Source organism: Aethalodelphis obliquidens, unplaced genomic scaffold, assembly GCF_003676395.1.
Source record: "Aethalodelphis obliquidens isolate GAN/ISIS:26980383/991018 unplaced genomic scaffold, ASM367639v1 scaffold8, whole genome shotgun sequence".
Classification (NCBI taxonomy): Eukaryota; Metazoa; Chordata; class Mammalia; order Artiodactyla; family Delphinidae; genus Aethalodelphis; species Aethalodelphis obliquidens.
In genome coordinates this window covers 7,090,966-7,118,806 of record NW_020837952.1, presented here as the reverse complement: position 1 = coordinate 7,118,806, position 27,841 = coordinate 7,090,966, and the positions used below count along the sequence as shown (strand labels likewise).

The following is a 27,841-nucleotide window of genomic DNA, read 5'->3' as shown; positions in this document are numbered from 1 at the left end:
AAGTTCTTAACTGCTACCCTCTGCGGCCTGGCTGGGTGCGCCCCTGCACACACTTGCCCATCCACGTGGAGGGGAGGGGGAGGAGCTGGGCTCTGGGAATCAGTTCAGACACCAGGGGGCAGCATAGGCCTGGCTTTGGCCCCTGAGCCCAGCCCTGTTAGGGAAGAAAGGAGGGAAACAGAAGCCTCCTCCCACCTTCCACCCGCCCCCCCCCCCCCAGAGACCACCCTTTCCCCATACCCCTCTCTCAGGTTTTTGGGCTTGAAGGGCTCTCTGGGTCCCTAGGCCAGCTCCAGCTCCTCCTCCAGCAAAAGCTGCAGAAACCATCCACTAGATAACTAGATGGTGACTCAGAAGCTGAGCAAGCCTTGTGTATGTGAGTGTGTGTCTCCTTGCAACTGCATGTGGCTCTGAGTGCTGACACGTCTGTGAGCCTGCCTGCACGTGTGTGTAAGCATGTGTGTGTGGGGGGTGCCCTTCTGGCTGGGGAAGTTGAGTATGTGTGTGTTTATTTCTGGGTGTGTCTCAGTGTTTACCCCAGAAACAGATAGGAACTTCACCAAAGCTGCACCGCAGATTCACATGCAAACTTGTCCCTTGGGAATCTACAGGCGGCAACTCCAACTCGTGCCGGCTCCCACCTGGGTTTGAGGAGTAGTACCCTGTGAGGAGGGGGCAGAAACGATTTTCAGTCCGAGGGACCCCTGGAGCCCTACAGAATCTTGAGCGTCAGCCTCCCCTCCCCCACTCCCTCCCATCAGCGGTCACGAGACCTCTAAGGCGTTCCCCACCCAGAAGGAGGACCTAGGAGTTCCAGCTCCCTGGCCGCTTTCAGGGCCCTCCACTGGAGGGAGCGCAGAGCCCAGAAAGATTTCTTTTTCCAGAGGCCACAGGGGAGCCCAGTCCCTTGCGAGCCCAAACCCCCGGCCCCTGAGAAAGTTTGAGTATGGGAGCGGCAGTTTGGGGCGTCACGTCTGTGGCTTGATATTGGGCGACTTTCTGGAGGAAACTTGATTGCTTTTGAGGGGGGACAGAGTAAGTGGGGATCAGCATCCCCTCCAGCCTGCCCCAGGGCCCCCAAGCCCCAGTCCTGGCTCCCCACCACGCCATGCTCCCCTACCCGGTATCGGAGGCACACACGCTCACCCCACTTTCTTCCTCTTCCTCCTCCAGCCCACTTTCCCTTGACTGTGTCGTCAGAGCTCCAGGGAGGGACCTGGGTAGTCGGAGAAGCCGGAAACAGCAGGCTGGGGCAGCCACTGCTTACACTGAAGAGGAAGGACGGGAGAGGATTGTGTGTGTGTGTGTGTGTGTGTGTGTGTGTGTGTGTGTGTGTGTTTGTGTGTGTGTATTTTTTTTCTTTTTGGTGCTGGAGGTGGAGGGGGGGTGCTAGCAGGGCCAGCCCTGAACCCGCTGGACAGAACTACAGACCCATGGGGCCTGGCAGTGCCCGCTGAGAGAGGGAGAAGACAACAGAGGGGTTGGCAAGGTGAGGGGATGCCTCCAAGGAGGGGAGGGTGGGGGGCCTCTGACTATGAATATGTGGGGCGGTGGGTTGCGGGGAGTGCCTCTCAGGATCCTCCCTCGGCAGAGTGGATGGTCCCCAAGAAATTGTTTCAGCTGGGGTTGGTGGTTGGTGGTACTGAGTTTTGGCAGTTTCGAAGTGTCAGAAGAATCTGGGGTGAGTACAGGCCCAGCACTTCCCCTCCCCCCCTCCCCACCGTGGGTCACTTTTTCCATATACCCCGTCCCCCGCACCTCCAGGAACATGTAAAGGCAGGGAAAGGAGGGCAAGGAGGTGCTCCTCTGCCCTCTGGGTTGGGGGGAGGTGGACGCCCCTCCCTAGAAGGCTGATACCAGAGGGCAGTAGGTCCTAGACAAACCCGTATCCGGGCCCCCAAAAAAGGTTCCTGTTCAAGGGTGCGGCTAAGGGGTGAGCGAGCCCCAGACGCAGACCTCATGGTGTCCCAAAGGAGAGGGAATTTCCCCCCTCAAAACTGCTCCACTTTTGGCGCGGCCAAGTCACGCAGTTAACCCTACTCTTGCTGAACTGGCTCCGCCTCCCGGCCCCCCGCCCCGCCCCCGCCGCCGCAGACACACACTGGGCAACTCAGAGAAGCTCGTTTGACTCTTGATCCTGTGGTCCCACGGTCAAAGGGTTCGGGAATGTAACGGTTGAGGTGAGGTTTAGGCCACGAAGAGGGCTGATGAAGATCCTGGACGTTGGGTTTCCCTTCCCGGTTGGGAAAGGAACACTGGCCCCGCCCCCTCAGGCCGCGGCTCCTCCCTCCCTGCCTGTGCTGGGGGCCTACAGCAGAAGGTGCCCCTGGCCTGGCCGGCCGATTGACCCAGCCTGGTTACTGGGTGTGGCTGGGGGAAAGTCTGGCCCCCTGCTGCCTGAGGATGGAGTGGGGAAGATCTGAAGCCAGGACCAGGCCAGGAAGCTGGTCACTCAACGGGGGCATGTAGAAGAAAGGGGGGCTGCCTATGGCTTAGGGATCGCCTCAGTCCCCAATAGGGTAGGGAGAGAGGTCAAAGGTCTGAGCACCGTGAGACACAGGAGAGGAAGAGGGAAGAGAGAGATGGAGTCCTCCCCTGAGTTTGAAACACAAACCAAAAGGGGCCCCACCCCAAGGTGGGTGTAAAGAAAGGTCTATTAGAGGACCCTGAGCAGGAATGGGGGAGGATTCTGCCTTTGGGAGAAAAGAGCTCAAGGGGATAGGGACTGGGGGGAGCGGCAGGAGCTTCCAGAAAAGGGGGCCCTCTGTTCTCCGTCCCTCTGGGAGTCCTGGGAGAGAGGAGGGGCTAAAAGTGCAGCAGGAAAACTTGGGGTTACCAGGTTGGGGGCGACCCAGGGAGTTTCCATCCCCATCCTTTCTGTCATCTCTGGGAAGAGGGATAGTTTGAGAAACTGGAAACTGAGAGACCCCTGGGAAACCACTGGTTTACCCACCCCACCCTGTGGCCCACCCAGAAATGGGGAGGCAGCCTTCTCCCCTACCCTCCCATCTCCTTTCCTCTTGCCTCCTTTTCTTCTCTTCGTTGTAGCCCTAGCCTCCTTGCCCCTCTTCTAGGCTTTTCATTGAAGGGTTATTAACCCCACTTTTTTCTCTAATCTCTCACCACCTTCCTGAGTTCTCTCTACTTTTCCTTTCGCTCAATCTCCTCTTTTTCAATTCTCCTCCCATGCCCCCCCACCTTAGGATTATGGGATTTGGATCTGGAAGGCATCCTAACAGCACAACGTGGTGGTTAATCCCCTCTCGGGTTCAAATCGCTTGCTGAGTGGCCTCGGCAAGTTGGAGAACCTCCTTGAACTCGGTTTCTCTACCCGTGAAAGGGGATAATTCTATATTTTAAAAATTGTTGCAAGATTTTAATGAGGTAATGAGCTCAGTATAATGCCTCATACATAGTAACTGCTTAATAAATGGTAGCTATCATTACTCTGCCATGCTCTTCATCATCTAGCCAGGTAGTTTTCAGATTCTCTCACGGAACCCTGGAATTTTGAGGGTTTTCTCCAGGGACACCTTTGGGGTCAGGAGGTGGGGAGAAGGAAGTAAGAAGCAGTAGAATTCCAGGCCTACCACACTTGCTTTCAACAGAGAAACTCCAATTTTATATAATTGGGATTCCACAGATTAAAACTAAAATTGTCCACTGCTTTAAAAAGTTTGGAAAGTTCTGCACTTTATGCAAGCCTCATATTTTATAGATGAGAAGATTGAGGTCCACAGAGGGGAGGTTTCTTGCCTACAGAACCAGAGCCAGGCCTAGAGCTACAACCCACATCCTCTGTCTTCTCTCAGAGAGCTTTCCCTACTGCCCCATTGCCCCTGTCTCCCACCCCGCCCTCTGACTGCAGCTCAGCTCTTCCCACCCCATCACCCCTGTGTCTACCGTTGAAGGAATTACCTTGTCTGAGGCATTGGCCAGGAATGTCCCTGGTTTGAGGTGGTCTGGCTGTGAGTGGTGGTGGGGACGGTCTCTGGGAGGGCTGTCTACGGGAGGTCCCTGGCTGCCCCCAAACAAAAGCCAGCTTTCTTGGGCGCCTCTCAGAGTGCCCAAGTAGCCTTGTTCCTTTTCTCCAGGCACCCTCCAAACCCCAGATCATGTCTCTGTGGGGTCTGGTCTCCAAAATGCCCCCAGAAAAACTGCAGCGGCTCTATGTTGACTTCCCTCAACACCTTCGGCATCTCCTGGGTGACTGGCTGGAGAACCAGCCCTGGTGAGTCCTGGCTGCCCCACGTTGGTCCCCCAGGTCCTCCCCAACCCACCTTCCCTTTCATTAGATCTTCTTCATCCCATTTCAAGACTTGGGACTCGTTATTCCATGTGCGGTGGTGCAGATTTAGCTGGGAGTCTGTGCCTCACCAGACTATGCGTGTTGATACGTGGAGTCCCCCACCCCCTTAGGAGGCTGAGCCAAAGAGGAGGGAGGTCAGAGCTGGGGTAAGGGCACCACCCACAACAGCTGGAAAACTGGGGAACAAGGGACGGGGCTGAGGGCTACAGAGGGCTTGGATGGAGGATAAGAGGAGGAAGGAACCGCTGAGCTGATTGCTGTGGGGTAAAGGGAGAGTAGAGCAGAGGAAGCCCTGACCCGAGGCTGCCTCATCCTTGATCTTCCTGCAGGGAATTCCTTGTCGGCTCAGACGCCTTCTGCTGCAACATGGCCAGCGCCCTACTTTCTGCCACTGTCCAGCGTCTTCAGGCCTCAGCTGGAGAACAGGGGGAGGGGAGCACCATCCTGCAACACATCAGCACCCTGGAGGTGGGGCAGGAGGGGAGGGGACAAGGCTGGGTGGGGCCTGGAATGGAGCTGGGGTGAGCATTGGATGCTGGAAGAAAATTGGTTGGATGCTGGAAGAAAATTGGTGTTCCTGTGGCTAGCTGTTAGCTAGCATGCAAATTAGATTTTAAAAGCATGCAAATGCATGAAAACTTCTGGAGCCTACAGTTGTGCTGCCTTTCAGTGCATGCGTGAATGGGGGGGCTGGGGATTGGAAGGGGAGAAAGACATGGGTAAGAGCCAGGCTAACCCTGTCTACCACCCTTCATTTCTATAGAGCATATATCAGAGGGACCCCCTGAAGCTGGTGGCCACTTTCAGACACATACTTCAAGGGGAAAAAAAAGCCATTATGGAACAGGTACTGTGGTACCCCACCTCCCACCCCAACCCAACTCCCTGGGACTTTAGCCTGAGCCATGAGAAACTAGAAGGAACTTGAACTTCAGGAAGAGTTCAGTATTCTAGGCCCAGGATGACCAAAGGAGTCAAAGTGAGCCCCAAGTTAAGCTCAGAGAAGCTTGCAATGAGGGACTGAGGGTAGTGAGGCCTAGGAAGGAGAGAGCAAGTGATAAGGAGCTGATTCTGCCAGGAGAGAGGTCTCATCTTCAGGAAATTCCAGAAGGTCAGGAAGGACTGTCAAAGGAGAGAAGGGAGTCAGACAAGAGAAGTGGTCTGTTTTCTGCAGAGCATGGCGGTTGCACCCCTTTAGGGAGTGGAGGCCGAAGGGAAAGGGCTGGGCAGAATGTCTCACCTCCTGGCATCTCTCCTTCCTGTGCAGTTCCGCCACCTGCCAATGCCCTTCCACTGGAAGCAAGAGGAACTCAAGTTTAACACAGTCCTGCGGAGGCTGCAGCACCGAGTGGGGGAAACCTGCCTTCTCCGCAAAGCCCTGCAGCCTGGGGCTGAGGGAGGCCAAGGTGGGAGCCTGGGCCTAGAGCCCTAAGAGGGTCCTGAGGAGTGTGTGGGAGTGATCCCCTCTTGGATCTCAACCTTGACTGAACCTCAAATCTATCTGCACCCCTGATCTCTGCCCCTACCCTCAGTGTCTTTGCACAGCCTGATAGAAACTCCTGCCAATGGGACCGGGCCAAGTGAGGTGAGTAATGGACTGGGACATGGAGATTGAGCTCCAAGGGCAGACTCTGAGGGTCTCAAATCTGTGGAGGGATGGAGATTAGACCTCAGAGAGGTGAGAAAGAGAGCCCTACCCTCCAGAGCTGGGTGAGGAGGAAGCGTGTGGCCCTGGCTCAGGCCCTTTCTTCCCACAGGCCCTCGCCACGTTCCTGCAGGAGACTGTCGGGGAGCTGGAGGCTGCCCAGGCCCTGGTGCTGAAGAGGATCCAGATTTGGAAACGGCAGCAGCAGCTGGCAGGGAATGGCGCACCCTTTGAGGAGAGCCTGGCCCCACTACAGGAGAGGTTGGGGCAGGGCTGACAGGGAAGGGTGGGGTTTGGGGGTGGACACCTGCTGTCCCTGCTGGAGCACCCACAGGTGTGAGAGAGAAAACCAGGCCAAAGGGTCTTGGGGTGAGTCAAGACTCAGAGAAGCCCGTTCCAGCAGAGCCATGCACACTGTTGTTCAGGTTGTGTCCTGTACACGTGCACCCGGCGGACGGGGCACAAGCAGGAGTTCTTCCAACCCACAATTCTCTCTTCAAGCCCCGTGCCCAGAGGAATGGGAAGTCTATTTGGTCTATTGGGCGGGGCACCTTTGAAAATGCACAAAAGCATCGTATGTGCTGGCAGCTGACCTGGGTACCAGAGCCCTGGGGAAGAGGCAGCTGGGTTTCCACAGAGCTTCCAGGCACTGAGAAGGAACCTTCCTCCCCAGAGCCAAGGCATGTCCCACAACTCGGTTAGCCCAGGTGCCTTGCAGCCACGCCCACTGCTCATCCCACCCCTCCACACACACTCTCCTGCTATCTTCCTGGGTTTAGGGGTGGGGGGTCTGGGCGGGGAGCAGGCAGCCTAAACCCTGTGCCCCCTAACCACTGTCCTGGCCCCAGGTGTGAGAGCCTGGTGGACATTTACTCCCAGCTGCAGCAGGAGGTGGGGGCGGCTGGTGGGGAGCTTGAGCCCAAGACCCGGGCAGCGCTGATTAGCCGGCTGGATGAAGTCCTGCGAACCCTCATCACCAGGTATGAGACCACAGCCTGGCCTAGAGCAGACCCCAAGGAAGGAAGAGGGTCAGAGCTGTGGGGAGGGCACCAGGAGGGACCCAGCTGCTAACTTCCCTTGTGTCCTCCTCACTCCTCCCAGCTCTTTCCTGGTGGAAAAGCAGCCCCCCCAGGTTCTGAAGACTCAGACCAAGTTCCAGGCCGGGGTTCGATTCCTGCTGGGCCTGCGGTTCCTGGCGGCCCCAGCCAAGCCTCTGATGGTCAGGGCCGACATGGTAACCGAGAAGCAGGCGAGGGAGCTGAGCATGCCCCAGGGGCCCGGGGCTGGAGTGTAAGCTGGGGCTGGAGAGGGGCTGGAGGGTGGTGGAGGCCAGAGGAGCCTGGGGGACTGGCACCACGAAGAACAGGGTGATGACAGGGAGGGCAGGCCATGGGATGTGGGGACCCTGTATGATAGTCAAGGCAGAGGAAGGGGAGGGACCCATCAGTGCTGGAATGGGGTGGGAGCATCATGATTTGGCTAAGATGGGGACTTCTCCCTTAAGAACTCAAGCGGGGAGATGGAGGTTAGGGGCCAGTAGTCCAGGCCATTAGCCGGTGGACTCAAGCCCCTGCCACTCCTGGCCCAGTTGGGATGAGCCACTCTCTGACTTGCCTGGCAGAGAAAGCACTGGGGAAATCATTAACAACACCGTGCCCCTGGAGAACAGCATTCCCGGGAATTGCTGCGCTGCCCTGTTCAAGAACCTGGTGAGGCCTTCGGGGTGCAGTGGGCGGGGGTCCTCAGGCCAGGACATTCTCCTTGGAGAGGGTGTTGGGAGCCCAGGAGAAGCAGTCGCTGCCCTCACCCTCCTCTCCCTCGCCCCACCCACAGCTTCTGAAGAAAATCAAGCGGTGCGAACGGAAGGGCACAGAGTCTGTCACCGAGGAGAAGTGTGCCGTGCTCTTTTCCACCAGCTTCACGCTCAGCCCCAACAAACTCCCTATCCAGCTCCAGGTGAACCGAGGCCCCAGCCCTGCCCGAGGCGGGGCCCCAGGTGCCCCTCCCGGCCGCACACTGGGGCCCTGCATCCTCACTCTTCATGACTGCCCCATACCCTGTGTGTTTGGGATTTGTGCATGCTGGGGCCCCGGGTGAGCGGGGAGGAGCCAGAACTGGAGTGCACACCCCAGGGAATGACAGCGTAGGAGCAACTGGCACTTACGCACGTTTCATAGACCAGGGCACTGTTTTAAGTCACACACGTGCACACACACACGTGGTTTTCACAATAATATTCTGAGGTATGTATTATTACTAGCCTCATTTTATAGATGAGGACATTGAGACACAGAGACATTGAGTAATTAGACCAGGTCACACAGCTACTGAATGTTGGAGCTGGCATTGGAAACCTGGGGACTCTATAGCACTGACCTGTAACCACTTCTCTGCAGTAAGGCCCTAATTGAGCTTCAGAAAGCACTCGATAACATACCATGAGTTTTTAACCATGTTGTATGAGTCCAGTAGCTCCCCTGCACCCTCAGAGCCAGCCCTCTGTGGAAGCCCCTTGCCCCAGTAAGAAGAACCCCCTTTCCTCACCCGCTTCAGGCCCTGTCTCTGCCCCTGGTGGTCATCGTCCACGGCAACCAAGACAACAATGCCAAAGCCACCATTCTGTGGGACAACGCCTTCTCTGAGATGGTGATGAAAGACCTGGAGTTGGCGGGGGCAGGGGTGGCTCTTACCTGGGAGGTGGGGTGCAGGCTGGCAAGCATGTTCAAAAGAGAGTGACCTTAACTCCTTCTCATAGACCTGTTTTTGTACTCCTGACCTCTTTTCGTGCCAATTTTTTTCATACTTCATTTTTTTATTTTATTAATTTATTTACTCATTTATTTTTTGGCTGCCTTGGGTCTTCGCTGCTGTGTGCAGGCTTTTCTCTAGTTGCGGCAAGCGGGGGCTACTCTCATTGCAGTGCGTGGACTTCTCATTGCGGTGCCTTCTCTTTGTTGCAGAATATGGGCTGTAGGCGCGTGGGCTTCAGTAGTTGTGGCTTGGAGGCTCTAGAGCGCAGGCTCAGTAGTTGTGGTGCACGGGCTTAGCTGCTCCGCAGCATGTGGGATCTTCCCGGAGCAGGGCTTGAACCCGTGTCCCCTGCACTGGCAGGCGGATTCTTAACCACTACACCACCAGGGAAGTCCCCTTTTCATGCCAATCTTAACAGCTATCCTGCAGTAGCACCTTGGACTCCTTTGGAAAAGCACCATCTTTGTTGAGCAAGTTCAGGGGGACAAGGCTGGGGAGCGGCAGGCTTGGGGAAGTGGGAAAGATGAAGGCCCTCCTGAGGAGGGATGGGGATGTCAGCCTGAGGCTCCCTTTCCTTCTCTCCTCCCCCCAGGACCGCGTGCCCTTTGTGGTGGCTGAGCGGGTGCCCTGGGAGAAGATGTGTGAAACTCTTAACCTCAAGTTCATGGCTGAGGTGGGGACCAACCGGGGGTTACTCCCAGAGCACTTCCTCTTCCTGGCCCAGAAGATCTTCACCGACAACAGCCTCAGCATGGAGGCCTTCCAGCACCGTTCTGTGTCCTGGTCACAGTTCAATAAGGTCATTCCCCTGCGCTTCGGACTTCCCACCCCCAAGCTCTTCATCCCTGGGGCACTCAGGGCTGCCCCAATGTCTGCCCAGGGATCAACCGCTGGGATCTTCACAATGCCCCACCACGTTCATCAGGAAGGCCTCTGTCATGGCCCAGGCAGGAAAACCCCTCAGGTCTCTGGCATCCCCCCGTTTTGGTCTGGGGGCCCTCCGTCCTCCCTCTTTGCCAGTGATCTGCATGACTCACCCAGATTGTGTGTAAACACAGCTTTGGTTCAAAATGACTTTGACCCATTGGGAAAATAGGTCTTATTGCAAAAACAGGGACGAAATCCCACAGGGACATATGCAATAATACCAGCTACCATGTGTTGACAGCTTACTGTATCCAGGCACTGTGCTTCAGCAGTTTAGATATGTTATCATCCCAACCTCCCTTTGAGGTAGGTACTATTACCCCCATTTTACAGAGGATGAACCCGCCCAGAGGGGTTAAGTGGTTTGTCCAAGGCCTCCCAGCAAGTGAGTGCCATGTCTGGGATGGAACACCGTATTTCTGACTCTTGTCCTTAGCGACTACATTTTACTGCCTCCAAAATAAGGTGGCTCAGGACTGGATCTGTTACAAGAAACAGGGGAAAAAGGAGGTCTGGGTGTCTCGGTTGAGGACCAGCTGGGTAAATGCAGTCACGCACTGATCTCTTTTTTAAAAAAGGAAGAAAGAAAAGCCCACACGACCAGAGGATGTGTTAGCAAAGGGAGCAGGACACTCACACCCTGCAAGCTGCCTTCTCTGGACACCACTTCCTCCAGGCCTCATTCAGGAGGGTGTGGAGCACAGTGGTTAAGAGGGGGCCCAGCCCAGACTTCCTGGGCTGAATCCCAGCTCTGCTTCTCACCAGCTGTGTGAGAAGCAAGTTATTTGACCTTTCTAGGCTTCCATTTCTTCATCTGTAAGATGGGATACTCACAGGACCTACCTCCCTAGGCTTGTAAGGATCAGATACATTAATTTATGAAAAGAGCACGGAACAGTGCCCGGCATGTGGTGAGCCTGAGTGTTGGCCACTGTCATGGATGGGGTCTCAGGTCCAATGTGGTCCCTCAGTCCTGTGACTCTGTCATGTAGGTACTCACAGCCCAATGCCTGCCCTAACTAGGCTCCTGTGCCCCCACCAACTCCCCTCTCCCCACAGGAGATCCTGCTGGGTCGTGGCTTCACCTTTTGGCAGTGGTTTGATGGCGTCCTGGACCTCACCAAACGCTGTCTCCGGAGCTACTGGTCAGATCGGTGAGTCCCCGCCCCAGGTGGCCTGAGCAGCTGTACCTCCAGCTCCCACTCCACACCCTGCGACCCCATCCACATCCTCTCCCTCATCCTGGCCAGGTTGATCATTGGCTTCATCAGCAAACAATACGTCACTAGCCTTCTTCTCAACGAGCCTGATGGAACATTCCTCCTTCGGTTCAGTGACTCAGAGATTGGGGGCATCACCATTGCCCATGTCATCCGGGGCCAGGATGGTGAGGTCACCCCAGCCAGTCCTCTGCCTCTGTGCCTGTGCCCTCTGGGGTTTCTTCTGGGGAGGAAACATCTTGGCCTTCCTTGAGGCCAACCCTGGTCTTCAAGAAGTTCTTCCTTCGGTCCAACTTCTCTTCCTCCTTCTGTGGTCTAAACGTCTACCTTCTCACTGTGAGCTCTGTGGGAATGGAGACTGGTGGGTCTCCCTCCCTCAGGACCCTCACCCTAGCTCCTCTCTTCCTCACCTTGGTAGATTGAGAATGAGTCCAATAGTGGGAGGAGGTTGGGGTAGGGGAATAAAGTCTGGACAGAGGGGACTCAAGGTCTCATTCCTATTGTAGGCTCCCCACAGATAGAGAACATCCAGCCATTCTCTGCCAAAGACCTGTCCATTCGCTCACTTGGTGACCGAATCCGGGACCTCGCTCAGCTCAAAAACCTCTACCCCAAGAAACCCAAGGACGAGGCTTTCCGGAGCCACTACAAGCGTGAGCTGGGGCTGGCAGTTCTGACTCCTTCCTGTTGTCCACCTTCTCCCTGCTCCCAGCTGCCCCCTCCCTGCCTGCTGTGTGTCATCCCCGACTTCTCTCTCCATTTTCATCTCCCTGCTTCTGCTACCTGCCCATCAGCCATGCTCACCTTTTCCACCTCCCTTCCTCCCTAAATCAGAAGCACTCCATGGCTCTCCTTTCCTCCCCACAACAGCTGAGCAGATGGGTAAGGACGGCAGGGGTTATGTCCCAGCTACAATCAAGATGACTGTGGAAAGGTGAATGTGCTGGTATGGATGGAGGGTGGGGCCCAGTACTTACCTGGGGGAAGGGGTGGTGGCATCAGCCCCTGGTCAGTCACACATGCCTCCTCCCCTCCTCCAGGGACCAGCCACTTACCACCCCTGAGCCCCAAACGCCTACCATGATGCCCTCTTACGATCTTGGAATGGTCCCTGACTGCTCCATGAACATGCAGCTCGGCCCAGATATGGCGTAAGAAGCTTGAGAGACGGAACTGGGAGTGGTCTGCGCCAGCAGGCTGTTTCAGCATGGGCAACTGGGGGAGCTGGCACTGGGGGCTGAAGTAGGGAATTCCCTTTCCTTGAAAGGGATTCCCCATCTTGAGGCAGGGATTTGGGGTGTCCAGGAGAAGGGCTGGCATCAGGGGTCTGCTTTCTTTCCCCAGGCCCCAGGGGTACCCACCACGCTCTCACTCCATCCCCTCATATCCAGCCCTTCCCCGGGAAGAATCGGTCAATGTGCTGCCAGCCTTCCAGGAGTAAGTGGGGCCCCCTCTGGGGAACGGGGTGGGATACCCACCTGCAACGGGCCTGGTCACTTGCATTTGTTAGGGAAGTCTCTTCTGTGAGAACGGGGTGGCAAAAAGCCAACACCTGGGTCTCTTCTGTCCATTCCACTGAGGTGTTAGTGGTTAAGATCCATGTTCGAATTCCAGCTCCACCACTTGCTGACTTTGGGCAAGTTACTTAACTCTGATGTGTCATCTGTAAAATAGGGAATAATGATAATAACAATACCTACCTCACAGGGTTATTGTGAAGGTTAATTGAGTTAATAGTATGTGTAAAGCTAAACACAGTACCTGGCTCACAGGAAGAGCTATGTAAGTATTAGTATTATCTCTCCCGCCCCTGAAATCTACTGTCATTTATCTGCTGTCTTGATTTTTATTTATTTATCTTTTTGGGCCTGAAGTGGCATAGACACTTGTTCTCCAGGTAGCACTCAGGTGCTTACTAACTCTCAGTCGAGGCATGACATCTCCCCTCCCAGGAGTTGAGGTAGGGGTGGGGACAGGGGTACTTAGAGCCAGCAAAGTTCAAAGTCCAAAGAAACATCAGAAATTAGTTAATCTAGCCCTCCTCTCTCTCCTGCCCCCAGTTGCCAATGCATACGCATTTATACAGATGAGAAGTCCAAGCTCACAGGTGGAAATGGCTTGCCCAGTGCTTGCCGTCAGGATGAGGAGCTGGAAATACTGTTTCCTCACTCAGTGGTCTTGACTTTGCAACACCCTGCCCTCGTCCAGCTTTTCTTTCTGACTGTGTCCTCCTTCCTGATTCCAGACCTCACCTGCAGATGCCGCCCAGCCTGAGTCAGATGAGCCTGCCCTTTGACCAACCTCACCCGCAGTGAGTGACGCCCACCCCCATCCTGAGCTCATGCGCCTCATTCATCCCCAGCCTCAACCCCCCGACCCCCGCCACCACCTCACTTACTTCTCTGGGCCCGGCAGGGGCCTGCTGCCGTGCCAGCCTCAGGAGCATGCCGGGTCCAGCTCCAAGCCCTTGCTCTGCTCAGATGTGACCATGGCGGAAGACAGCTGCCTGACGCAGCCGGTGGGAGGGTTCCCTCAAGGCACCTGGTGAGTGTCAGCCGGGGGGTGGAGGCTGAGGAGTGGGTGCCATGCCTATCTCACTGCTTCCCTCCTTCCTCCCTGCAGGGTCCGTGAAGACATGCTCCCGCCCTTGCTGCCTCCCACTGAACAGGACCTCACCAAGCTTCTCCTGGAGGGGCAAGGAGAGTCAGAGGGAGGGTCCTTGGGAGCCCAACCCCTCCTGCAGCCCTCCTGCTATGGGCAGTCTGGGATCTCAATGTCCCACCTGGACATAAGGGCTAACCCCACTTGGTGATCCCAGCTGGAGGGGGAGCCCAGAGACAGCTCTCTTGCCCCCATGGACCTGCTCTGAACACCTGCCTGTGCTCCTGCCAAGCAGCAGCTGGGGAGGGTGTCCTCCTATCCCCACCTACTCCCTGGTCAGGAGGAAAAGACTTTGCCAGGAGAATGTATAGTGGGTGGAACATATCTACTCCTTCCTTCCCACCACACACCCCTGCCCTCCACTTTCCAAATACTGGAAGGGAAATTCAGGTTCCAAGTGAGACACGCCCCAAAACGCCTGCACACGCAGAACACACACACACACACCCTCTCCTTAGAAGATGTGGCTGAGCAGGAAGGGGGCTGGGCCAGAGCACAGGTGAGGGCATGGAGGGCTTCTCTGCTTGCCCTGAGCCGGGGCTCCGGACACACATGTGGAAACACACAGACACGTGCACACATCTGCTTCAGAGGCTAGGGGTGGAAGTATGGGCTTGGGTCCCAGCCCTGGGGGCACGGGAAACCGTTCAGGAGACCCTGGGAGAGAGGGGGGTCTGTACATTTGGTCGCTGATGTGGGTTTTGCCCAGATTAAAAAACAAATCCCAGTCAGCTCCAAATTCCTGCCAGTCAGATGCAGGCTTTTGGATACGTGTACGAGATTGCGCAGAACTATAAGGGCCGAGTTTGCGTATAGCTGTGTGAAAGTGTGTGGACCTGAGATGTGTTAATATATAGATGTCACACGTTAGTTTTATGGCCACATAGAACACGCACCTCTCTGATTTTGCCTGTGTGACAACACGTTTGGAAGTGTGAGACACTGCTCAAAAGACACCAGCGAGTATACTAGCCTCTCTGACGTATGCTAACGCAAATGTACTAAGCTTTGAGTATGACTGTGCCCAGGTTGGGTCGATGTGGCTGTAGCTTCGATGGCTCAACACCTGCAATCCTGCCCAGAGGCAGAGGCTGAGCCTGGGGTCCAGACTCAGGTGTGTGGTCCTCATGGTGTATTGGGGGCCCTACCCGCTTCTTCTTTTCTATTTCCCCACCCACCGCCAGCTTCCCTCCACTCCCCAACCCCATGCCACCCTTTCTCCATCTTGGGGGTCATAGATCCTAAGCCATAAAATAAATTTTATTCCAAAATAACAAAATAAATAATCTACTGTACACGATCTGAAAAGAAAGACGCTCTAACTGCTCAGACAGGTGCTGCGGCCCAGATCCCAGCTGAGGGAGACCCTGAGTCCACCCAGGCCTCCCGAGGGGGCCGGTGAAGGGGACCCCACACCCCCCTAGAGAGGGCAAGAGGGAGAGAACCGCTGAGGGCTTGGGGGGAAGATGGGGATGGGTGGGCGAACTGCAGCACTTGTTAAATTAAAGAAACAAACTAGAAGCACAAAAATGGAGGAGCAGAGGGGAGGAGCAGGTCCAGTGTTCCCAGGCCCCCAGATCTGGGGGGAAACCGTTTCCATTTTTAGCTGCTGGACCCTCCCAAGCCCTTTCCCCCATGTCCAAACTGAGTCCAACTGCTCACGTCACTGACTCTAACTAGAGAGGATGGGAGTGTGCTGTGTAAGGGAGGGGAGAATCCCAAATGCCCTGGAGGCAGAGTTCTTGCCTCCTTGCTCTGGGCAAGGGTGAGGGGGCACCATGCACCCTCCTTGTGTCCTCTCGCCAGGCCCCTGCTTGTTATTGCTTGAAGCCCCATAGTTCTATGCCCATGGGGCAGGTGGGGAGGCAGGAGAAGGGCAGCGGAAGGATCCAGGGTTGTGACTAGATGCCAGGGATGGACAGTGGAGGGGTCTGTGTGAGCCAGAAGCCTGGTGCCCTGGGTCTGAGGACGCCAGTCCCCCCCTCACTGCCGGCTGGCCTCAGCCTCCACTTTCACGCTGCTCCTTCGACCTTCCACCAGAGCAGGATGGGGTCCTGGGGCAGGGCATCGGTCCAGCAGCCCCTCCTCGAACTCTGCAGGGAGAAGGGGTAGGTTAGGAGGCTGCAGGATGGACGCTGCAGACAGAGCGGGGCTGAGAACAGAGGCAGGGGTAGAGAAGGCTGCGAAGATGAGCTTGATTTCCTGACTCCTGCCCACCTCTGGTCTAGGGGGCGGTTCCATACCCAAGTGTGTGTGCCCCCCTCCCCTTGCTGGCTGTGTGTAGCTCTCTGTCTCTGGATGTGTCTCTCTCTTTCTGTCTCTCCCGCCTCCGTTCTGCTGGAATTTCTGGTTCTGTCAGGAGCTGTGGGGGCGGCTTGGCTCTGACCTCTCCCCCTCCCCCCTTCCCAGGCTCTGCTGCCCCCGCTTATCCCTGGCCTCCTCTCAGGGCACCCCCCCAACCCTACCATGCCCCCCAGGGTTCTTAGAAGCCAAAACAGGGGGGACACAGGAAGCCAGCCTCCCAGCTCCTCCCCCAAGAAGAGCCCCCCTGTCAGTCCCCGCCCCCAGTTCCCACCCACACACAGTTTAAAAATACCAAGCTAGGGTTGGTGGCTTTGTCTGCTGCGTCACTCTGAGCCCAGCCGATGCCCGGCCCTCTGCCGGCCTCCTTGCCTACTCCCGCTTCCCCCATCCACACACAAAGCATCCCCCTCTGGGCTCCTCCAATTCCAAGCTGGCAACCCTACCCCAACTCCTGGCCTGCTCCACCCTCCTGCGTCGGTAGAAGTTCCATCCAAACTTCCCTTCTTGGTGGCTCTCCTCTTCCTGCTCCCCTTCGTTCCCCATTCTCTGTCCCCCTGCTCCCCAAACTCGCCATTCACAGACGTCCACTTGGGGTTAGACCCTCCCCACTGGGAACAGCCCTGCAGGGTTCCCCCCTCCTCAACCCAAGGCCTGGTTAGCTGGAGCCCCACCATGCTACTGCCCCGAGGACACCAGGACTGCTGTGCGGGGCCTGGGCGGCAGGGGTGCTTGGGGATGGCACTGCTGGCTGCCTCACCTGCGAGAGGTGGCTTTGCGGGCACACAGGGGCTGAGGCGGCCCACGCGGTCGTGGGAGACGAGGCGGGCTAGCCGCAGCCCCTCGTCCATCAGCGTCTGCTGCAGGATGTGGCGGCTCCACAGCCCATGGGCTGGCAACGCCAGAGGCAGGTCAGCAGGGGGCGGCGTCAGCCTTGGGCACGACCCCACAGCTGTGGGCAGGGGCACGGGTCAGGTAGGGGGCCGCAGTCAATGGAACCCTCACCCTCAACCACACAGCCAGCTCCACAGGCCCAGGCCCATTCGCTCCCGCCCAGCCAGGCCTCCCAGCCCTGTGCCAGGCAGTGGCCTCCTGGCGCCCTCCTCCCACACCTTTCCCCCACCCCCGCCCCCTCAGTGAGACGCACTCTGATGCACACTCACCCTGCAAGTGTCCATCCAGGCTCTCCCCGGACAGGCTGGCGCTGTCTTCCTCCAGGCTGGGGCGGTATGGGTGTGCATAGGACTCAGGGCCTGGGGGAGGCTGCTGGATTTCAGAGTGACTTTGTTCTCCAACCTGTGGATGCCCCAAATGGGGAAATGAGGACTGGCAAGAGAGGGGGCTGGGGAAGATGCCCTAACCTCCTATATGTACCCTAGCAAACCTACCTCTTGTTTCAGTTTCTTCAGTGGGGGGCCTCCCAGTTCTTCAGGGTGGAGCCTGCAAAGATGGAGAGAAACAAGGAGGGTGAGGCTGGGGAGGGACACATGGTGGACAGGACACAGAATCTGATGGGGAACATGCATTATTCCCAGGATCTGGAAAGATGAAGGGTAAGCAGCAGTCCCCAGCTCAAGCACTATTGTTGTGGGGGGCAGAAGGGACCTGAGAGGGATGGGAGGTGGGGCCAGACCTAGGCAAGTGGACTTGGCCAAAAGCAGGGACACGCAGGCAGGTGGGAAGCAGGCCTACAGGCACCTGAACTGGAGGTCAGGACGTGACCCATCTCCTTGGCGGGATTCTGATCTAGGGAGAACCTGGAGAAGGGGGTCTCACCTGGAGCCCTTCAAGGAGGACAGGTAGGTGCTCTCTCGGGCCACTTGGCGGGACAGGGAGAAGAGTTCCACCCTTCGCAGTAAAAGAGTGTTGTCCCTCATGCAAAACTGGGCAGCAGCCTCGTTGATGGTCAGCTGTGGAGAGGACCGCCAGAGCAGTCAGAATCCTAACTGGCCCACCACCTTGCCCAGACCTCCTCACTCCCCTTCACCACCAGAGAAATGAGGCTTATCCATCAGATGTTTGCTTGGGTTTTGACATCATGCAGGAGCTTTCTGAGGAAGGAAAACAGAGATCAGTACCCACAGCTTCCTAGGAACGCCTGGGGCCTCCTCCCCTCCTGGGGCGTCCTGAGCGGCGTGGGGCTGGACAGCCGGGCTCTTGCCTGTGTCTCTGCTTCCCTCTTAGTTGAGGGAAGCACTGCAACCACTGAAGTTGGTAGGGGAGGGGATCAGGGCCTGGGGTCCTCACCTCATGCAGGCTCAGCTGCTTGCCCTCCCGCCGCTTGGAGTCAAAGCGGCCATAGATGATGCTGTATTTGCGTATCTCCTCTTCCTTCTGGCTGTCATTATCGTCCATCTCAAAGATGTGGCCCACGCTCCGTGCCAGCTTCTTGTTCAGCTTCAGCAGGGAAGTTACCTCCCCAGCATCCCCCCTTGGGAAGCTTCGGAAGATCCTCTCCACGCTCTCCACCACCATGCGTACCATCTCTGGCTCCAGTCGATCCGGACCACCACCAGCCCCAGCTGCTGCCAGCCCCCCAGCCCCAGTCCCCTCAGGGACTCCTCCCCCTGCAGGTGGGGAGAACGGGGGTGAGCCAGCCTCCTCTTCTCCTCCTGCCCCAACATCAGACTCTGGAGTGCTCCGGCCTGGCCAGATCCGGGGGTCCCCTGCCCCAGGTCCCCCAGACAATGGTGACAGCTTCTCTCCGAGTTCAAGGGGGCTCTTAGGGCTAAAACTGCGGGCACTGCCCGCCTTCTCCCCTGGGCTGCCATGCCCGTTGCTCATGCTCCCTTTCCGGGTCCCTGCAGTTTCAGAGATCTTGAAGAGTGGAATGCTGGAAACGGGCACGGCAGGCACTGGCTGGCTGAAGAGCCCTGGATTGGTGGCCCACTCTCTCAGTGCCTTCTGTAGGCGTCGGACATGGAGGGGCTTGGTGGCCATGCCCACAAGGGCCATGATCTCCAGGAACTCCTCCTCACCCGCCTCACACAGTTGCTGCACGTCGTCCCCTCCCTGCTGGATGAAGGTCTCATAGTAGGAAAGGAGATTGGCGCGCTGCAGGACCCGGTACAGCTGCAGCTCCCCCAGTGTCCGAGGCAGGGCCATGGCTCGGGCACTGGGCCTGAGAAGGAGGCGCACAAAGGGGGGGGCAGTCAGTGCAAGTTCCCTTGCTGGGTACCAACCCACACTCACAACTGTTTTCTCTTTCCTGCCTGTTTCTCTTCCCCTCTTTTGAATGCTCTCTCTACCCAGACCTGAACACAGACTAGGAGAATCAGGCACTGCTCAGAGGCACAGCCATGCCAGTGCTATCCCAGACTGGCCGCAAGTACCAAAAGCCAGATCAGTTTTTGCCAAAGTCAAAGGCTCCAAGCCCCCCTCCTCAGCTTTTACTTTTCTGGCCTGGGGCAAGGAGACCTTGAGCACTGAGGCCAGCCAGCACACCCCTGGGATGGCTGGACCAACCTCTCTTCCAGAACACAGTGCTCACCTTCCACCCTAAACACCTAGCAGTCTCAACATTACACAAGTTAACTTCGCACACTGAGGTGAATGCAGGACCCCCATCCTCCCTGCAGTGGACACCTAGGACCACTATGGGCCAGCTTTATTCCCTGGTGGCATCCTGCTCGTGTGGCTGAGAGGCAGGGGTGTGGCCTCTACCCCTGCCCTTTTCCACTCAGTGAGCTAGGCAGAACATCCTCTGCTCCCCTTTTCCCACCCCTGCTCAGCTTTTCCCACGGATTAGGCATTCTTTGCCCACTCTTGCGCTCTCTCCCCAGGACCTCCCCTGCCTTCCAGACTGCCCAGTGCACCTCAGTTGGCCCCTCTCCCAGCAGTGACCTTCCCACCTGCTCCATAGGTAAGCCCATCCCTTCAGCTCGGGAACGGGAGAGAGGAGGAGTGCCTCAATTGTTCTGCTTCGGGGCCCGGTCCGCCCCCACACACTCCCACAGTGCTACCGTCTGTGGGCGAACACCGCCGGGGGGCTCCCGCCTATTCTTCTCTCCCTCATTTTCCACCCTCGTCTTCAAGGGTTGTGTGGGTGCGACTCAAGACCCCTTGAGGGAGGGGCCGCACAACGAACCCCCCCCCCCCCGCAAGCCACAGAAATGGAAAGAGACGCCTAAGGCATGCCCCGCTTCTTTCTGCAGAGCTCCTTTGATGCTCTGTTGGTTCAAAGGCGCCGGCTTCTCCCGGACCCCGGAGCCGCGCGCTCCGTGCCGACGACGGACTGAGCCAGCTGAGTGGCCCTCCCCCGGCACTGTTGCCAGCTAAAGCTCCAGGGCTTCCCCTAGCGCTTGGGAGCCTCCACATTCTTTGCAGGGGGCTCACATGCCAGGTCATGCGCACAAAATAAACGGGCGATGGAGAATTAGGTACTGCTCTTTCACATCCAGCTTCATCAGCTTCCTGCCTGCTCCCAGGGCCCCTAATTCGAAGACGCACCCCCTTTCCGTCAGTCTCCACCCCCCACCCCCGTCCCGCTTCCCCTCGTCCTCTGCTCGACCTCCGCCCTCCGGACCCCTTTCCCGAGTCCAGCTCCACCCATCTCCACTCCCCGGCGCTTCCCTTTGCCCACTAACTTGAGTCTGGGCTGCGGGGTCCGGCGGGCGCTGTCCCCTCCGCCCGGCGGCTGCTCGGCTGTGGGGGAGGGAGCTCTGTGCATGGACGGCTGCAGACCACCGGGGATGCCCCTCTCGGTGCCCAGAGCTCAGCGCCTGCCGCGCGCTGCTCTCTTCCGGGCGCGCGAGGCCGTGTCCGCCGCTGTCCGGGCTCCGTCCCTCCCTCCACGTCTCCTCTCTTCGAGCCTCCGCGCCTCTGTCTGTGCCTCTGCCCCCCCCCACCTCCCCGGCTGCGCTTGCCGCCTCTCCGCGCCTCCGCCCCCGCAGGACGCACGGGGAGCGAGGCCCGGCGCAGCTCTGGCTGCCTGGCGGGCGGAGGGCGTGGGCCGAGCCGGGGGCGGAGGCCGGGGGCGGGGGGCGGGCGCCCGGGCCTCTCCGCGGGCCTCAGGACGCCGCGGCGGAGAGATTGAGAGAGGCGGAGACTGGGGGGAGGGGGTGTGGAGCAGGAGGCGGGGGCGGGGACTCGGAGCCTGGGCGCCGAGTTGGGGACTGAGGTGACCGACGCTGGGCTGTGGAAGGCGGGCTTGGGGATCCGGCGGGCGGGGCGAGGTCGCTCCGTGCCGCCCACGCCGGATGCACAGCCGGCCTTCTCCGCGCCCACGTACCCACGTGAGAGCCCAGCCGGCGACATTCTTACTCCCACCCCCTTCCCCTCCGAGCGGAGAGCGGAATTTCACAACCACGCACAGGTACACAAAGACCCAGAAGCGCACGGACGGGCACAGGCGTCTAAACTACGCGGACGCCTGCCTGCAGACTCTCGGGCTTCGCGGTGCTGTACTTGTGAATGTTAGGAGCGAGCCCGTAAAAGTTGTTGGAGACTCGGGGTGCACGGCTCCTTTCGCGCGTGCATGTGATTCCCATAGGGTGTGCACTTCAGGCAGGTCTGTGAGCGTGGGGCTCTGCAGGAATCTTTTACATATCCTCGCGCTGTTCCCCAGCCCCAAAAGGAGTTATTTGAAGAGGCCGTTCTCGGAAACCCAGGCGTCCTCCCATCCCTGCCCTAAGTTCCCGTCGAAGTTTGGCGAACAGGAATGGGCGGGGCTTACTAGAAGCTACCACTTAGACGCGCGATTAGTCGCGTCGGGTTTTGTTAGCACTTAGGTCAGGCTGGGGTGGGAGGGGTACCCCGCCTTTCTCTACTCGTCGCACCCTATTTGCTGAGGCCCCAGGGACCTGCTCCTGGGGAATTGTGTGGCAAGCCTGGGAGAAAGAAGATACCCTTTCTAGGGATGTCTATTAGGGCACTTTGCCCGCAAGAGTCTAGTGGAAGATGGGCAAGGGCCGGCCGCATCCAACGTGGCTCCCTACAGAGGAGTAGGAGGGAGGAGCTCCTTCGAGGAGCCTAGCCCCTCCCCGCAACCCACCCCCCTCCCCGCTTTGTTTCTCCCAGCCCCATCTGGTTCCCATTACACTCCCGCCCACGCCTGGGAGGGCGGACGGGCGGGGGCTCTGAGCGCCCGGCCCTGTGGCTCTAGGCCCCGAGGAAATGAAGGAGGTTGGGGGAGAGGCGGCGGGAAGCGAGCGGACTGGCCAGAAGCAAGGTTCCCCCTAGTCCGAAACCTCACCCCCGCCCGCCATTCCGCACTTCTGAGTGGGTGGCGTGGGCCAGGGCTGGTTATACATTCCGGCCTGGTGAGGGGACCGTTAGGCCTCCGGTGGGAACCGGAGAGGAGGGGGTGCATCACTGGGGGGAATTTCGGTAGCCAAGATTGTCTTCTCCATGCCATTAAGCCCCAAACACGGGGGTGGGGAGTGATAGAAATGAGCTGAGTCCTCGGTCCCGAAACTGGAGGGTGCGGCTACACGGGGTCCCTTCGGGCTCACTCCCCGGGGGCACTCCCGACCCCTCTTAAGTGTGTGGGCGCCCCTCCCCCCTCTCTTCTCCGGTTATTTTAGAGCCTTGGCTGCCAGCGGCTGGCCCCGGGTTTCCACGTGCCTCCGCCCTCCCTCTGCCCACGCTCCCCGTGACGCACATCCTCCGCCCACGCAGCCTCTGCTCGAGGCGCCCCCCTCCCTCCCACCCGGGCCCCCTTGGGGTGGTGCTGAGCCCCCGGATCCGGAGGGAGACGCTGGCCCGCCCGGGGAAGAGGGCGGAATAGGGCGTGAAGCAAGGGGGCGGTAACCAACTGGGCTCATGGCAATTGGGTCCCGGCCCAGGAAAGAGCACGGTGGAGGAGCCAAATCTGGGGCCTCAGCTCCACGGTACTGGGGCCGGTACTAGGCCAGAGAGGGACGAGGAGCGAAAAATCCCACGCACTGGGCCAGCCCACTCCCCTAGGGGTCAGAAGGAATCTGTTTGGGTGCGGACGTGTATCTGAGAGTGAAACTCCCGAGTGTTTGTATCTTTGTTTCTCAGGGTTGTCGTGAGGTTCAAATGAGAGGGTGTATATGAAAACTTTGTAAATTGTGAAATGTTAATAAGCAGATTTAAGACGCTATTGCCAGTTTGTGCCTCTGTACCCTGAGATTATGTATTTATACGTTTCTTTACATCTAGTTGTGTGTGTCTCTGTCTCTCTCTAGGTTTGTGAGCCCCTCTGTGTGGATTTAAAAATATGTACATTTAAAAAATCATTGACTTGTCAAGCCCCACCAGAGGCCGAGACGCCCCCGCAGCCGGAGCTGCTGAGATGTCTGTTCTTCGCTTCCCTCCCACTCCTACCACCTCCAACTCCCCTCCTACTCCCTTCCGTTGACAACAAGGAATTTCCAGCCTTTAGCAAATGGAGAGAAACAAAGAGACCAAGACTATGAGAAACTACGGAAAAACAATAAAGATAAGAGACAGGTGGGGGAGAGGCTGACAAAAAGGGGGTGCGGCAAATTAAAAACCTTAATTTCTTCTTTTTCTCCTTGAGCCCCGTTTTCCCCAGTGTGGCTCAAGCCCACTTCCCTACCTGACTCACCTGCTCCCTCCCCTCTCCTTCCACGTCGGTGTTCTCAGAGGCTCACAGAGCTGAGCAACGGATCCCATTTAATCAAGGATTAGTTTAATGCTACACTGATCACTTCCAGGAAGGGAAACGATCCTCAGTCCCCATTTTCCAAGAACAGAGGAAAAGATTGTGAAGAAAGTGGGTGGAAGAGGAGTGTAGAAATTGCCAACCAGAGGGATTGTCATTCCTAGGCATGAGTAGATTTTCATCCAGCAGATTGCACTGCTCACTGACCCCCCACCCCAAGTTTTCACCAGACCAAATCCAGCTCATACAGCAAGATCTGGCTCAAATGTCACCTTCCTGGTCCCTCTCCTTCTTGTGCCTCCTCTAGGCAGAATTAATTCCTCCCATCCCTCAGTGGCCCCAAGGCTCTTTGTATACGTTTCAATTATAGTTGCTTGTTTCACCTTTAGCCTGGGACCTCTCCTAATCTGGTCTCTGGTGGGCCCTCTGAAATGAGGGAGTTGATGATGCTATTTCCAGGCCTGAGCAGCTTTGAAAAGGGCAATTGACACAGATTTTACTCCAGAGGGGGCTGAACCTGGGCAGAACTGTTCAAGTGGAGACAATTGTTTTCTGTCTCCTTCCTTTAAGCTTAAAGTTTCCAGCGGGTCTCACAAGTCTGGTTCCTTGGCCTTCTAAAATGTCCACTACTCTGGCAAATTAATTCATACCCAGGTGCTAAAGGTAAAACTGAAATCCTTGCTGGTAACAGAAAAATATGAATATAAAGTAATGATCCTCTTTTTTTTTCTCTTTCGTCAACATGTTAGAATTGTAGTCTTCAGAGGAGTACTGTACTTCAGTTTTGTCATCTTGCCAGGGACGCTTCACCTCTCAAAGACAAATAATCCTGACTTCTGCCTTTAAGGAACTCATAGACTAGTGGGGGAGGTAGACACGATTACAATGTAGTGCCATAATAGGGGTACAAACAATGATAGAAGTATAGGGGGCAAGTGATGTCTTCTGCTTGGAGTTGTGAGGGACTGGTTTAAACAGGCATCCAAAGGAGGTGATGATGCAGCCTAGGATTTGAAGTGTAAATAGATTTCCAGGAAGAAGGGACAGTCAAATCAGAGAGAGCAGAATTTAAATTTACGTGGAAGTATGAAACAATGATATGTTTGAGAACCTAGAAATTGTTCTAGGTTCTAGAGCCCAGGGAGGTGTACAAGGCCATTTCATTAAGAATATTAGAGACTAGTGCTTCTCAAACTATAGTAAAGGACCAATTTTTAAAACAATTTCCAGGGACTTCCCTGGTGGCACAGTGGTTAGGAATCCGCCTGCCAGTGCAGAGGACACGGGTTCGATCCCTGGTCCAGGAAGATCCCACATGCCGCGGAGCAACTAAGCTCATGCGCCACAACTACTGAGTCTGCACTCTAGAGCCCGCGAGCCACAACTACTGAGCTGGAGTGCCACAACTACTGAAGCCCAGTCACCTAGAGCCCGTGCTCTCAACAAGAAAAGCCACCCCATGAGAAGCCCAGGAACCGCAACGAAGAGTAGCCCCCGCTCGCAGCAACTAGAGAAAAGCCCACGTGCAGCGACAAAGACCCAAGGCAGCCAAAAATTTTAAAAAATTATAAATAAATAAAAATTTATTTTAAAAAACCCCAACAATTTCCAATCACGGTAGAGTCCACTACTCTATAAAATACACTAAAAGTGAATTATTAGAAAAAATGAAATAAAATCTCATTTTTATTAAATTCAATAAATATAAAATTTCTCTGTCAAATTCCTATCAAAGTTTCTAAATGCCTACACTTAATTTCTGAAATTGTTTCATTGCAGATTGGTCACAAACTTTGAGTAGCACTGTTGTCGTTAAAATTTGTTTATGTTTTAGGTCATATAAGGGCAATGGACTTCATCACAGGAGATACCATGGAAAAATAAAGACTTGGTAACATGGGAGTGATGTGGTCAGATATGCATTTAGGAGTAGTGTAGAGGAAGGGTTTTATGGCTGCAAAAACAGCAAGGAGGCCAGCTTGAAGGAAACTAAAGTGGTCCAAGAGAGCAATGGTAAGGTGCTAGACTAAATCACTGGCGTGGGATGGAGAGGAAAGGACAGATTCAAAGGATAGTCAGCAGGTAAAATCAATAGGACTTGATGATTGGCTAAAGGGTTGGGGGAAGAGAAGAGTTTAGGGTGACTCTTGGGCTTCTAGCTTGGGTGATTGAGTGAATGGAATGGAGCATCTTCAAATATTTACCGTCTGCAGTCTTTTTCCTAAATTGAGAAAGTTATGAAAACCAAAATTTTTAATTTCTCATTTGACCACAGAACCTAATCTGACCTGAACTTATTTTGTGGCAGACCACCTAAACTTACATGAGGTTATTTATAGTTTCATTTATCCCACTTTCATTTATACCAATGTGGATCTTCATATCTCTTATTGCAGAAATGTTAATTTGTTTATGAGGTGCTGTCCCAGACCCCATTAGGATTGCTGCCTTATATATTGTATATGTATCATATTACATTTCTAAAATCCAAAATTCTGAAACACATTTACTATCCAGATTTTCCACCCCATTTACTCATCAGTCTTGGCCTGAGTTCTTTTGGCTATTTGCATAAATCAGATCCGCCTGCAGGTAATGAATAATCATTGCATTGTGTGCTATGGAGTCTGAAGATGATTCTCAAAGTGTTTTGAGCAGTGTCCTTATTATTAAAACAAGGCTAAAAGCTTCTTGAGTGTCTACCTGGAAGTGACAGAACTCATTTGGATGATAAGGTGTGATGTGTTTATGGACAACCAGTCTCTTTACTGTACACTTTGTTTACACATTTGAACAGCCAGTGGCAGTCCAGTGGTTAGGACTCAGTGCTTTCACTGCCAGATCCCGGGTTCAGTCCCGGTGGGGGAACTAAGATCCCGCAAGCCACGCAGCACAGCCAAAACCAAAACCAAACCAAAACAAAACAAAAAACAGTGGTCAGTGATCCTCTGGAATTAGTTCCCCTGTTCTCTGGACTTCGTTCAAAACCAAAGAGCAAGCTCTGAATGCTGAGAATTTGGGACCTGGTGGAAAATGAAGTGTGTGTATGGGTTTGGATGTGGCTGTGGGTGGGTGTGTGGGTGTATAAATTATTTTTTAAAACAGTTTTAGACTTGCAGAAAAATTGAGAAGATAGTACAGAGAGTTCCTATGTACCCCACATCCAGTTTCCCCTATTATTATCATATATTAGTATGGTGCATTTGCCACCTTAATGAACCAGTGTTGATACATTATTATTATTTTTTTAAAATTATTTATTTTATTTATTTACTTTTGGCTTCATTGGGTCTTTGTTGCTGCGTGCAGGCTTTCTCTAGTTGCGGCAAGTGGGGGCTACTCTTTGTTGCGGTGCGCAGGCTTCTCATTGCGGTGGCTTCTCTTGTGGAGCACGGGCTCTAGGCGTGTGGGCTTCAGTAGCTGTGGCACGTAGGCTCAGTAGTTGTGGCTCACGGGCTCTAGAGCGCAGGCTCAGTAGTCTTGGCGCACGGGCTTAGTTGCTCTGTGGCCTGTAGGATCTTCCTGGAGCAGGGCTCGAACCTGTGTCCTCTGCACTGTCAAGCGGATTCTTAACCACTGTGCCACTAGGGAAGTCCCTGATACATTATTATTAACTAAAAGTCTATAGTTTACTCAGATTTCCTTAGTTTTTACCTAATTTTTTTCTGTTCCAGGATCCCATACATGATACCATATTATATTTGGTTTCCATGTCTCCTTAGGCTCCTCTTGGCTGTTAGTGTCTCAGATTTTCCTTGTTTATGATGACCACGAGGCGTACTGGTCAGGTATTTTGTAGGTTGCCTCTCTCTTTTTTTTGGCCGTGCCGCACACGGCTTGCGGGATCTTAGTTCCCCACCCAGGGATTGAACTCCTGTCCTCAAAGGTGGAAGCGCCAAGTCCTAACCACTGGACCGCCAGGGAATTCCCTAGGTTGCCTCTTTATTTGAATTTTTTTAATGTTTATCTCATACTTAGATTAGTTTTAGGGGTTTTGGGGAGGAAAACCACAGAAATACGATTTTCTTCATACAATATCAAGGGTACATAGTAGCAACGAGCTTAATTTTTGTTGATAACTGACCTCTTTAGGTCAGCTAGGGGAGTGTGTGGTGTATGTATATGAGAGACATAGGATGACCACTGCAGCCAGGGGTGGCCTTGACTTTTCTGAGGATGAAATTTCTTCTCTTGCCTATGGCTCAGCCCCATTTTGACTCTTAAAAAAATCCTTTGTTTTGAAAGCTTGAACCTTCCCCAGCAGTTACCTCCTTCCATGACTTCCCCCTTAACTCACTAGCCTCCATTATCTCTAGTATTCCTAACCACCACTATCAGATCCTCTAAAAAATAAGATGCTTCAATTTCGACTAACATTTACTGAACACCTGCTATGTGCTAGGCATTCTGCTAGGCCCTCACTGTGTAAATCATTT

At 55.4% G+C, this 27,841-nt stretch overlaps 2 protein-coding genes and 1 long non-coding RNA gene across 5 annotated transcripts; 2 read left to right on the top strand and 1 right to left on the bottom strand.

Moving 5' to 3' along the window:
* The first annotated feature begins 917 nt into the window (after positions 1-917).
* Positions 918-14,813, top strand: STAT6 (signal transducer and activator of transcription 6). 3 transcript variants are annotated; one of them, XM_027106730.1, is made up of 23 exons: positions 918-1,035; positions 1,174-1,489; positions 4,095-4,231; positions 4,639-4,777; positions 5,073-5,156; positions 5,577-5,715; positions 5,842-5,894; positions 6,067-6,215; positions 6,803-6,934; positions 7,056-7,244; positions 7,576-7,663; positions 7,788-7,910; positions 8,508-8,600; positions 9,298-9,504; positions 10,692-10,786; positions 10,883-11,019; positions 11,359-11,505; positions 11,723-11,786; positions 11,893-12,003; positions 12,197-12,289; positions 13,098-13,163; positions 13,268-13,396; positions 13,475-14,813. In XM_027106730.1, exons 3-23 carry the CDS (start codon positions 4,116-4,118, stop codon positions 13,662-13,664), a joined length of 2,544 nt encoding a protein of 847 aa, XP_026962531.1. In that variant the 5' UTR covers positions 918-1,035; positions 1,174-1,489; positions 4,095-4,115; the 3' UTR covers positions 13,665-14,813. The 3 variants fall into 3 exon arrangements, with proteins under 3 accessions (XP_026962531.1, XP_026962532.1, XP_026962533.1); XM_027106731.1 differs by lacking the exons at positions 918-1,035; positions 1,174-1,489 and adding an exon at positions 1,621-1,681; XM_027106732.1 differs by lacking the exons at positions 918-1,035; positions 1,174-1,489 and adding an exon at positions 1,688-2,180.
* NAB2 (NGFI-A binding protein 2) lies at positions 14,753-20,849 on the bottom strand. The gene is made up of 7 exons (XM_027106733.1): positions 20,401-20,849; positions 18,062-18,935; positions 17,591-17,724; positions 17,203-17,254; positions 16,978-17,110; positions 16,575-16,766; positions 14,753-15,606 (listed from the first exon to the last, which is right to left on the bottom strand). The coding sequence occupies exons 1-7, from the start codon at positions 20,481-20,483 to the stop codon at positions 15,497-15,499; spliced, it is 1,578 nt and encodes a 525-aa protein (XP_026962534.1). The 5' UTR covers positions 20,484-20,849; the 3' UTR covers positions 14,753-15,496.
* A 105-nt stretch (positions 20,850-20,954) lies between these two features.
* On the top strand, positions 20,955-23,288 carry LOC113620625 (uncharacterized). The gene is made up of 2 exons (XR_003432842.1): positions 20,955-21,128; positions 22,966-23,288. It is a non-coding gene; the product is annotated as an uncharacterized LOC113620625 (long non-coding RNA).
* The last annotated feature ends 4,553 nt before the right edge of the window (positions 23,289-27,841 follow it).

Excerpts from the sequence above, each read along its gene's own strand:
- STAT6 (XM_027106730.1), top strand. The coding sequence starts at position 4,116 with ATGTCTCTGTGGGGTCTGGTCTCCAAAATGCCCCCAGAAAAACTGCAG. Across the intron at positions 6,216-6,802 it reads CTGGCCCCACTACAGGAGAG|GTGTGAGAGCCTGGTGGACA; the intron begins GTTGGGGCAGGG and ends TCCTGGCCCCAG. Across the intron at positions 6,935-7,055 it reads CTGCGAACCCTCATCACCAG|CTCTTTCCTGGTGGAAAAGC; the intron begins GTATGAGACCAC and ends CACTCCTCCCAG.
- NAB2 (XM_027106733.1), bottom strand. The coding sequence starts at position 20,483 with ATGCACAGAGCTCCCTCCCCCACAGCCGAGCAGCCGCCGGGCGGAGGG. Across the intron at positions 17,255-17,590 it reads TCCTCCTTGAAGGGCTCCAG|GCTCCACCCTGAAGAACTGG; the intron begins GTGAGACCCCCT and ends CCATCTTTGCAG. Across the intron at positions 15,607-16,574 it reads CGCAAAGCCACCTCTCGCAG|AGTTCGAGGAGGGGCTGCTG; the intron begins GTGAGGCAGCCA and ends TTCTCCCTGCAG.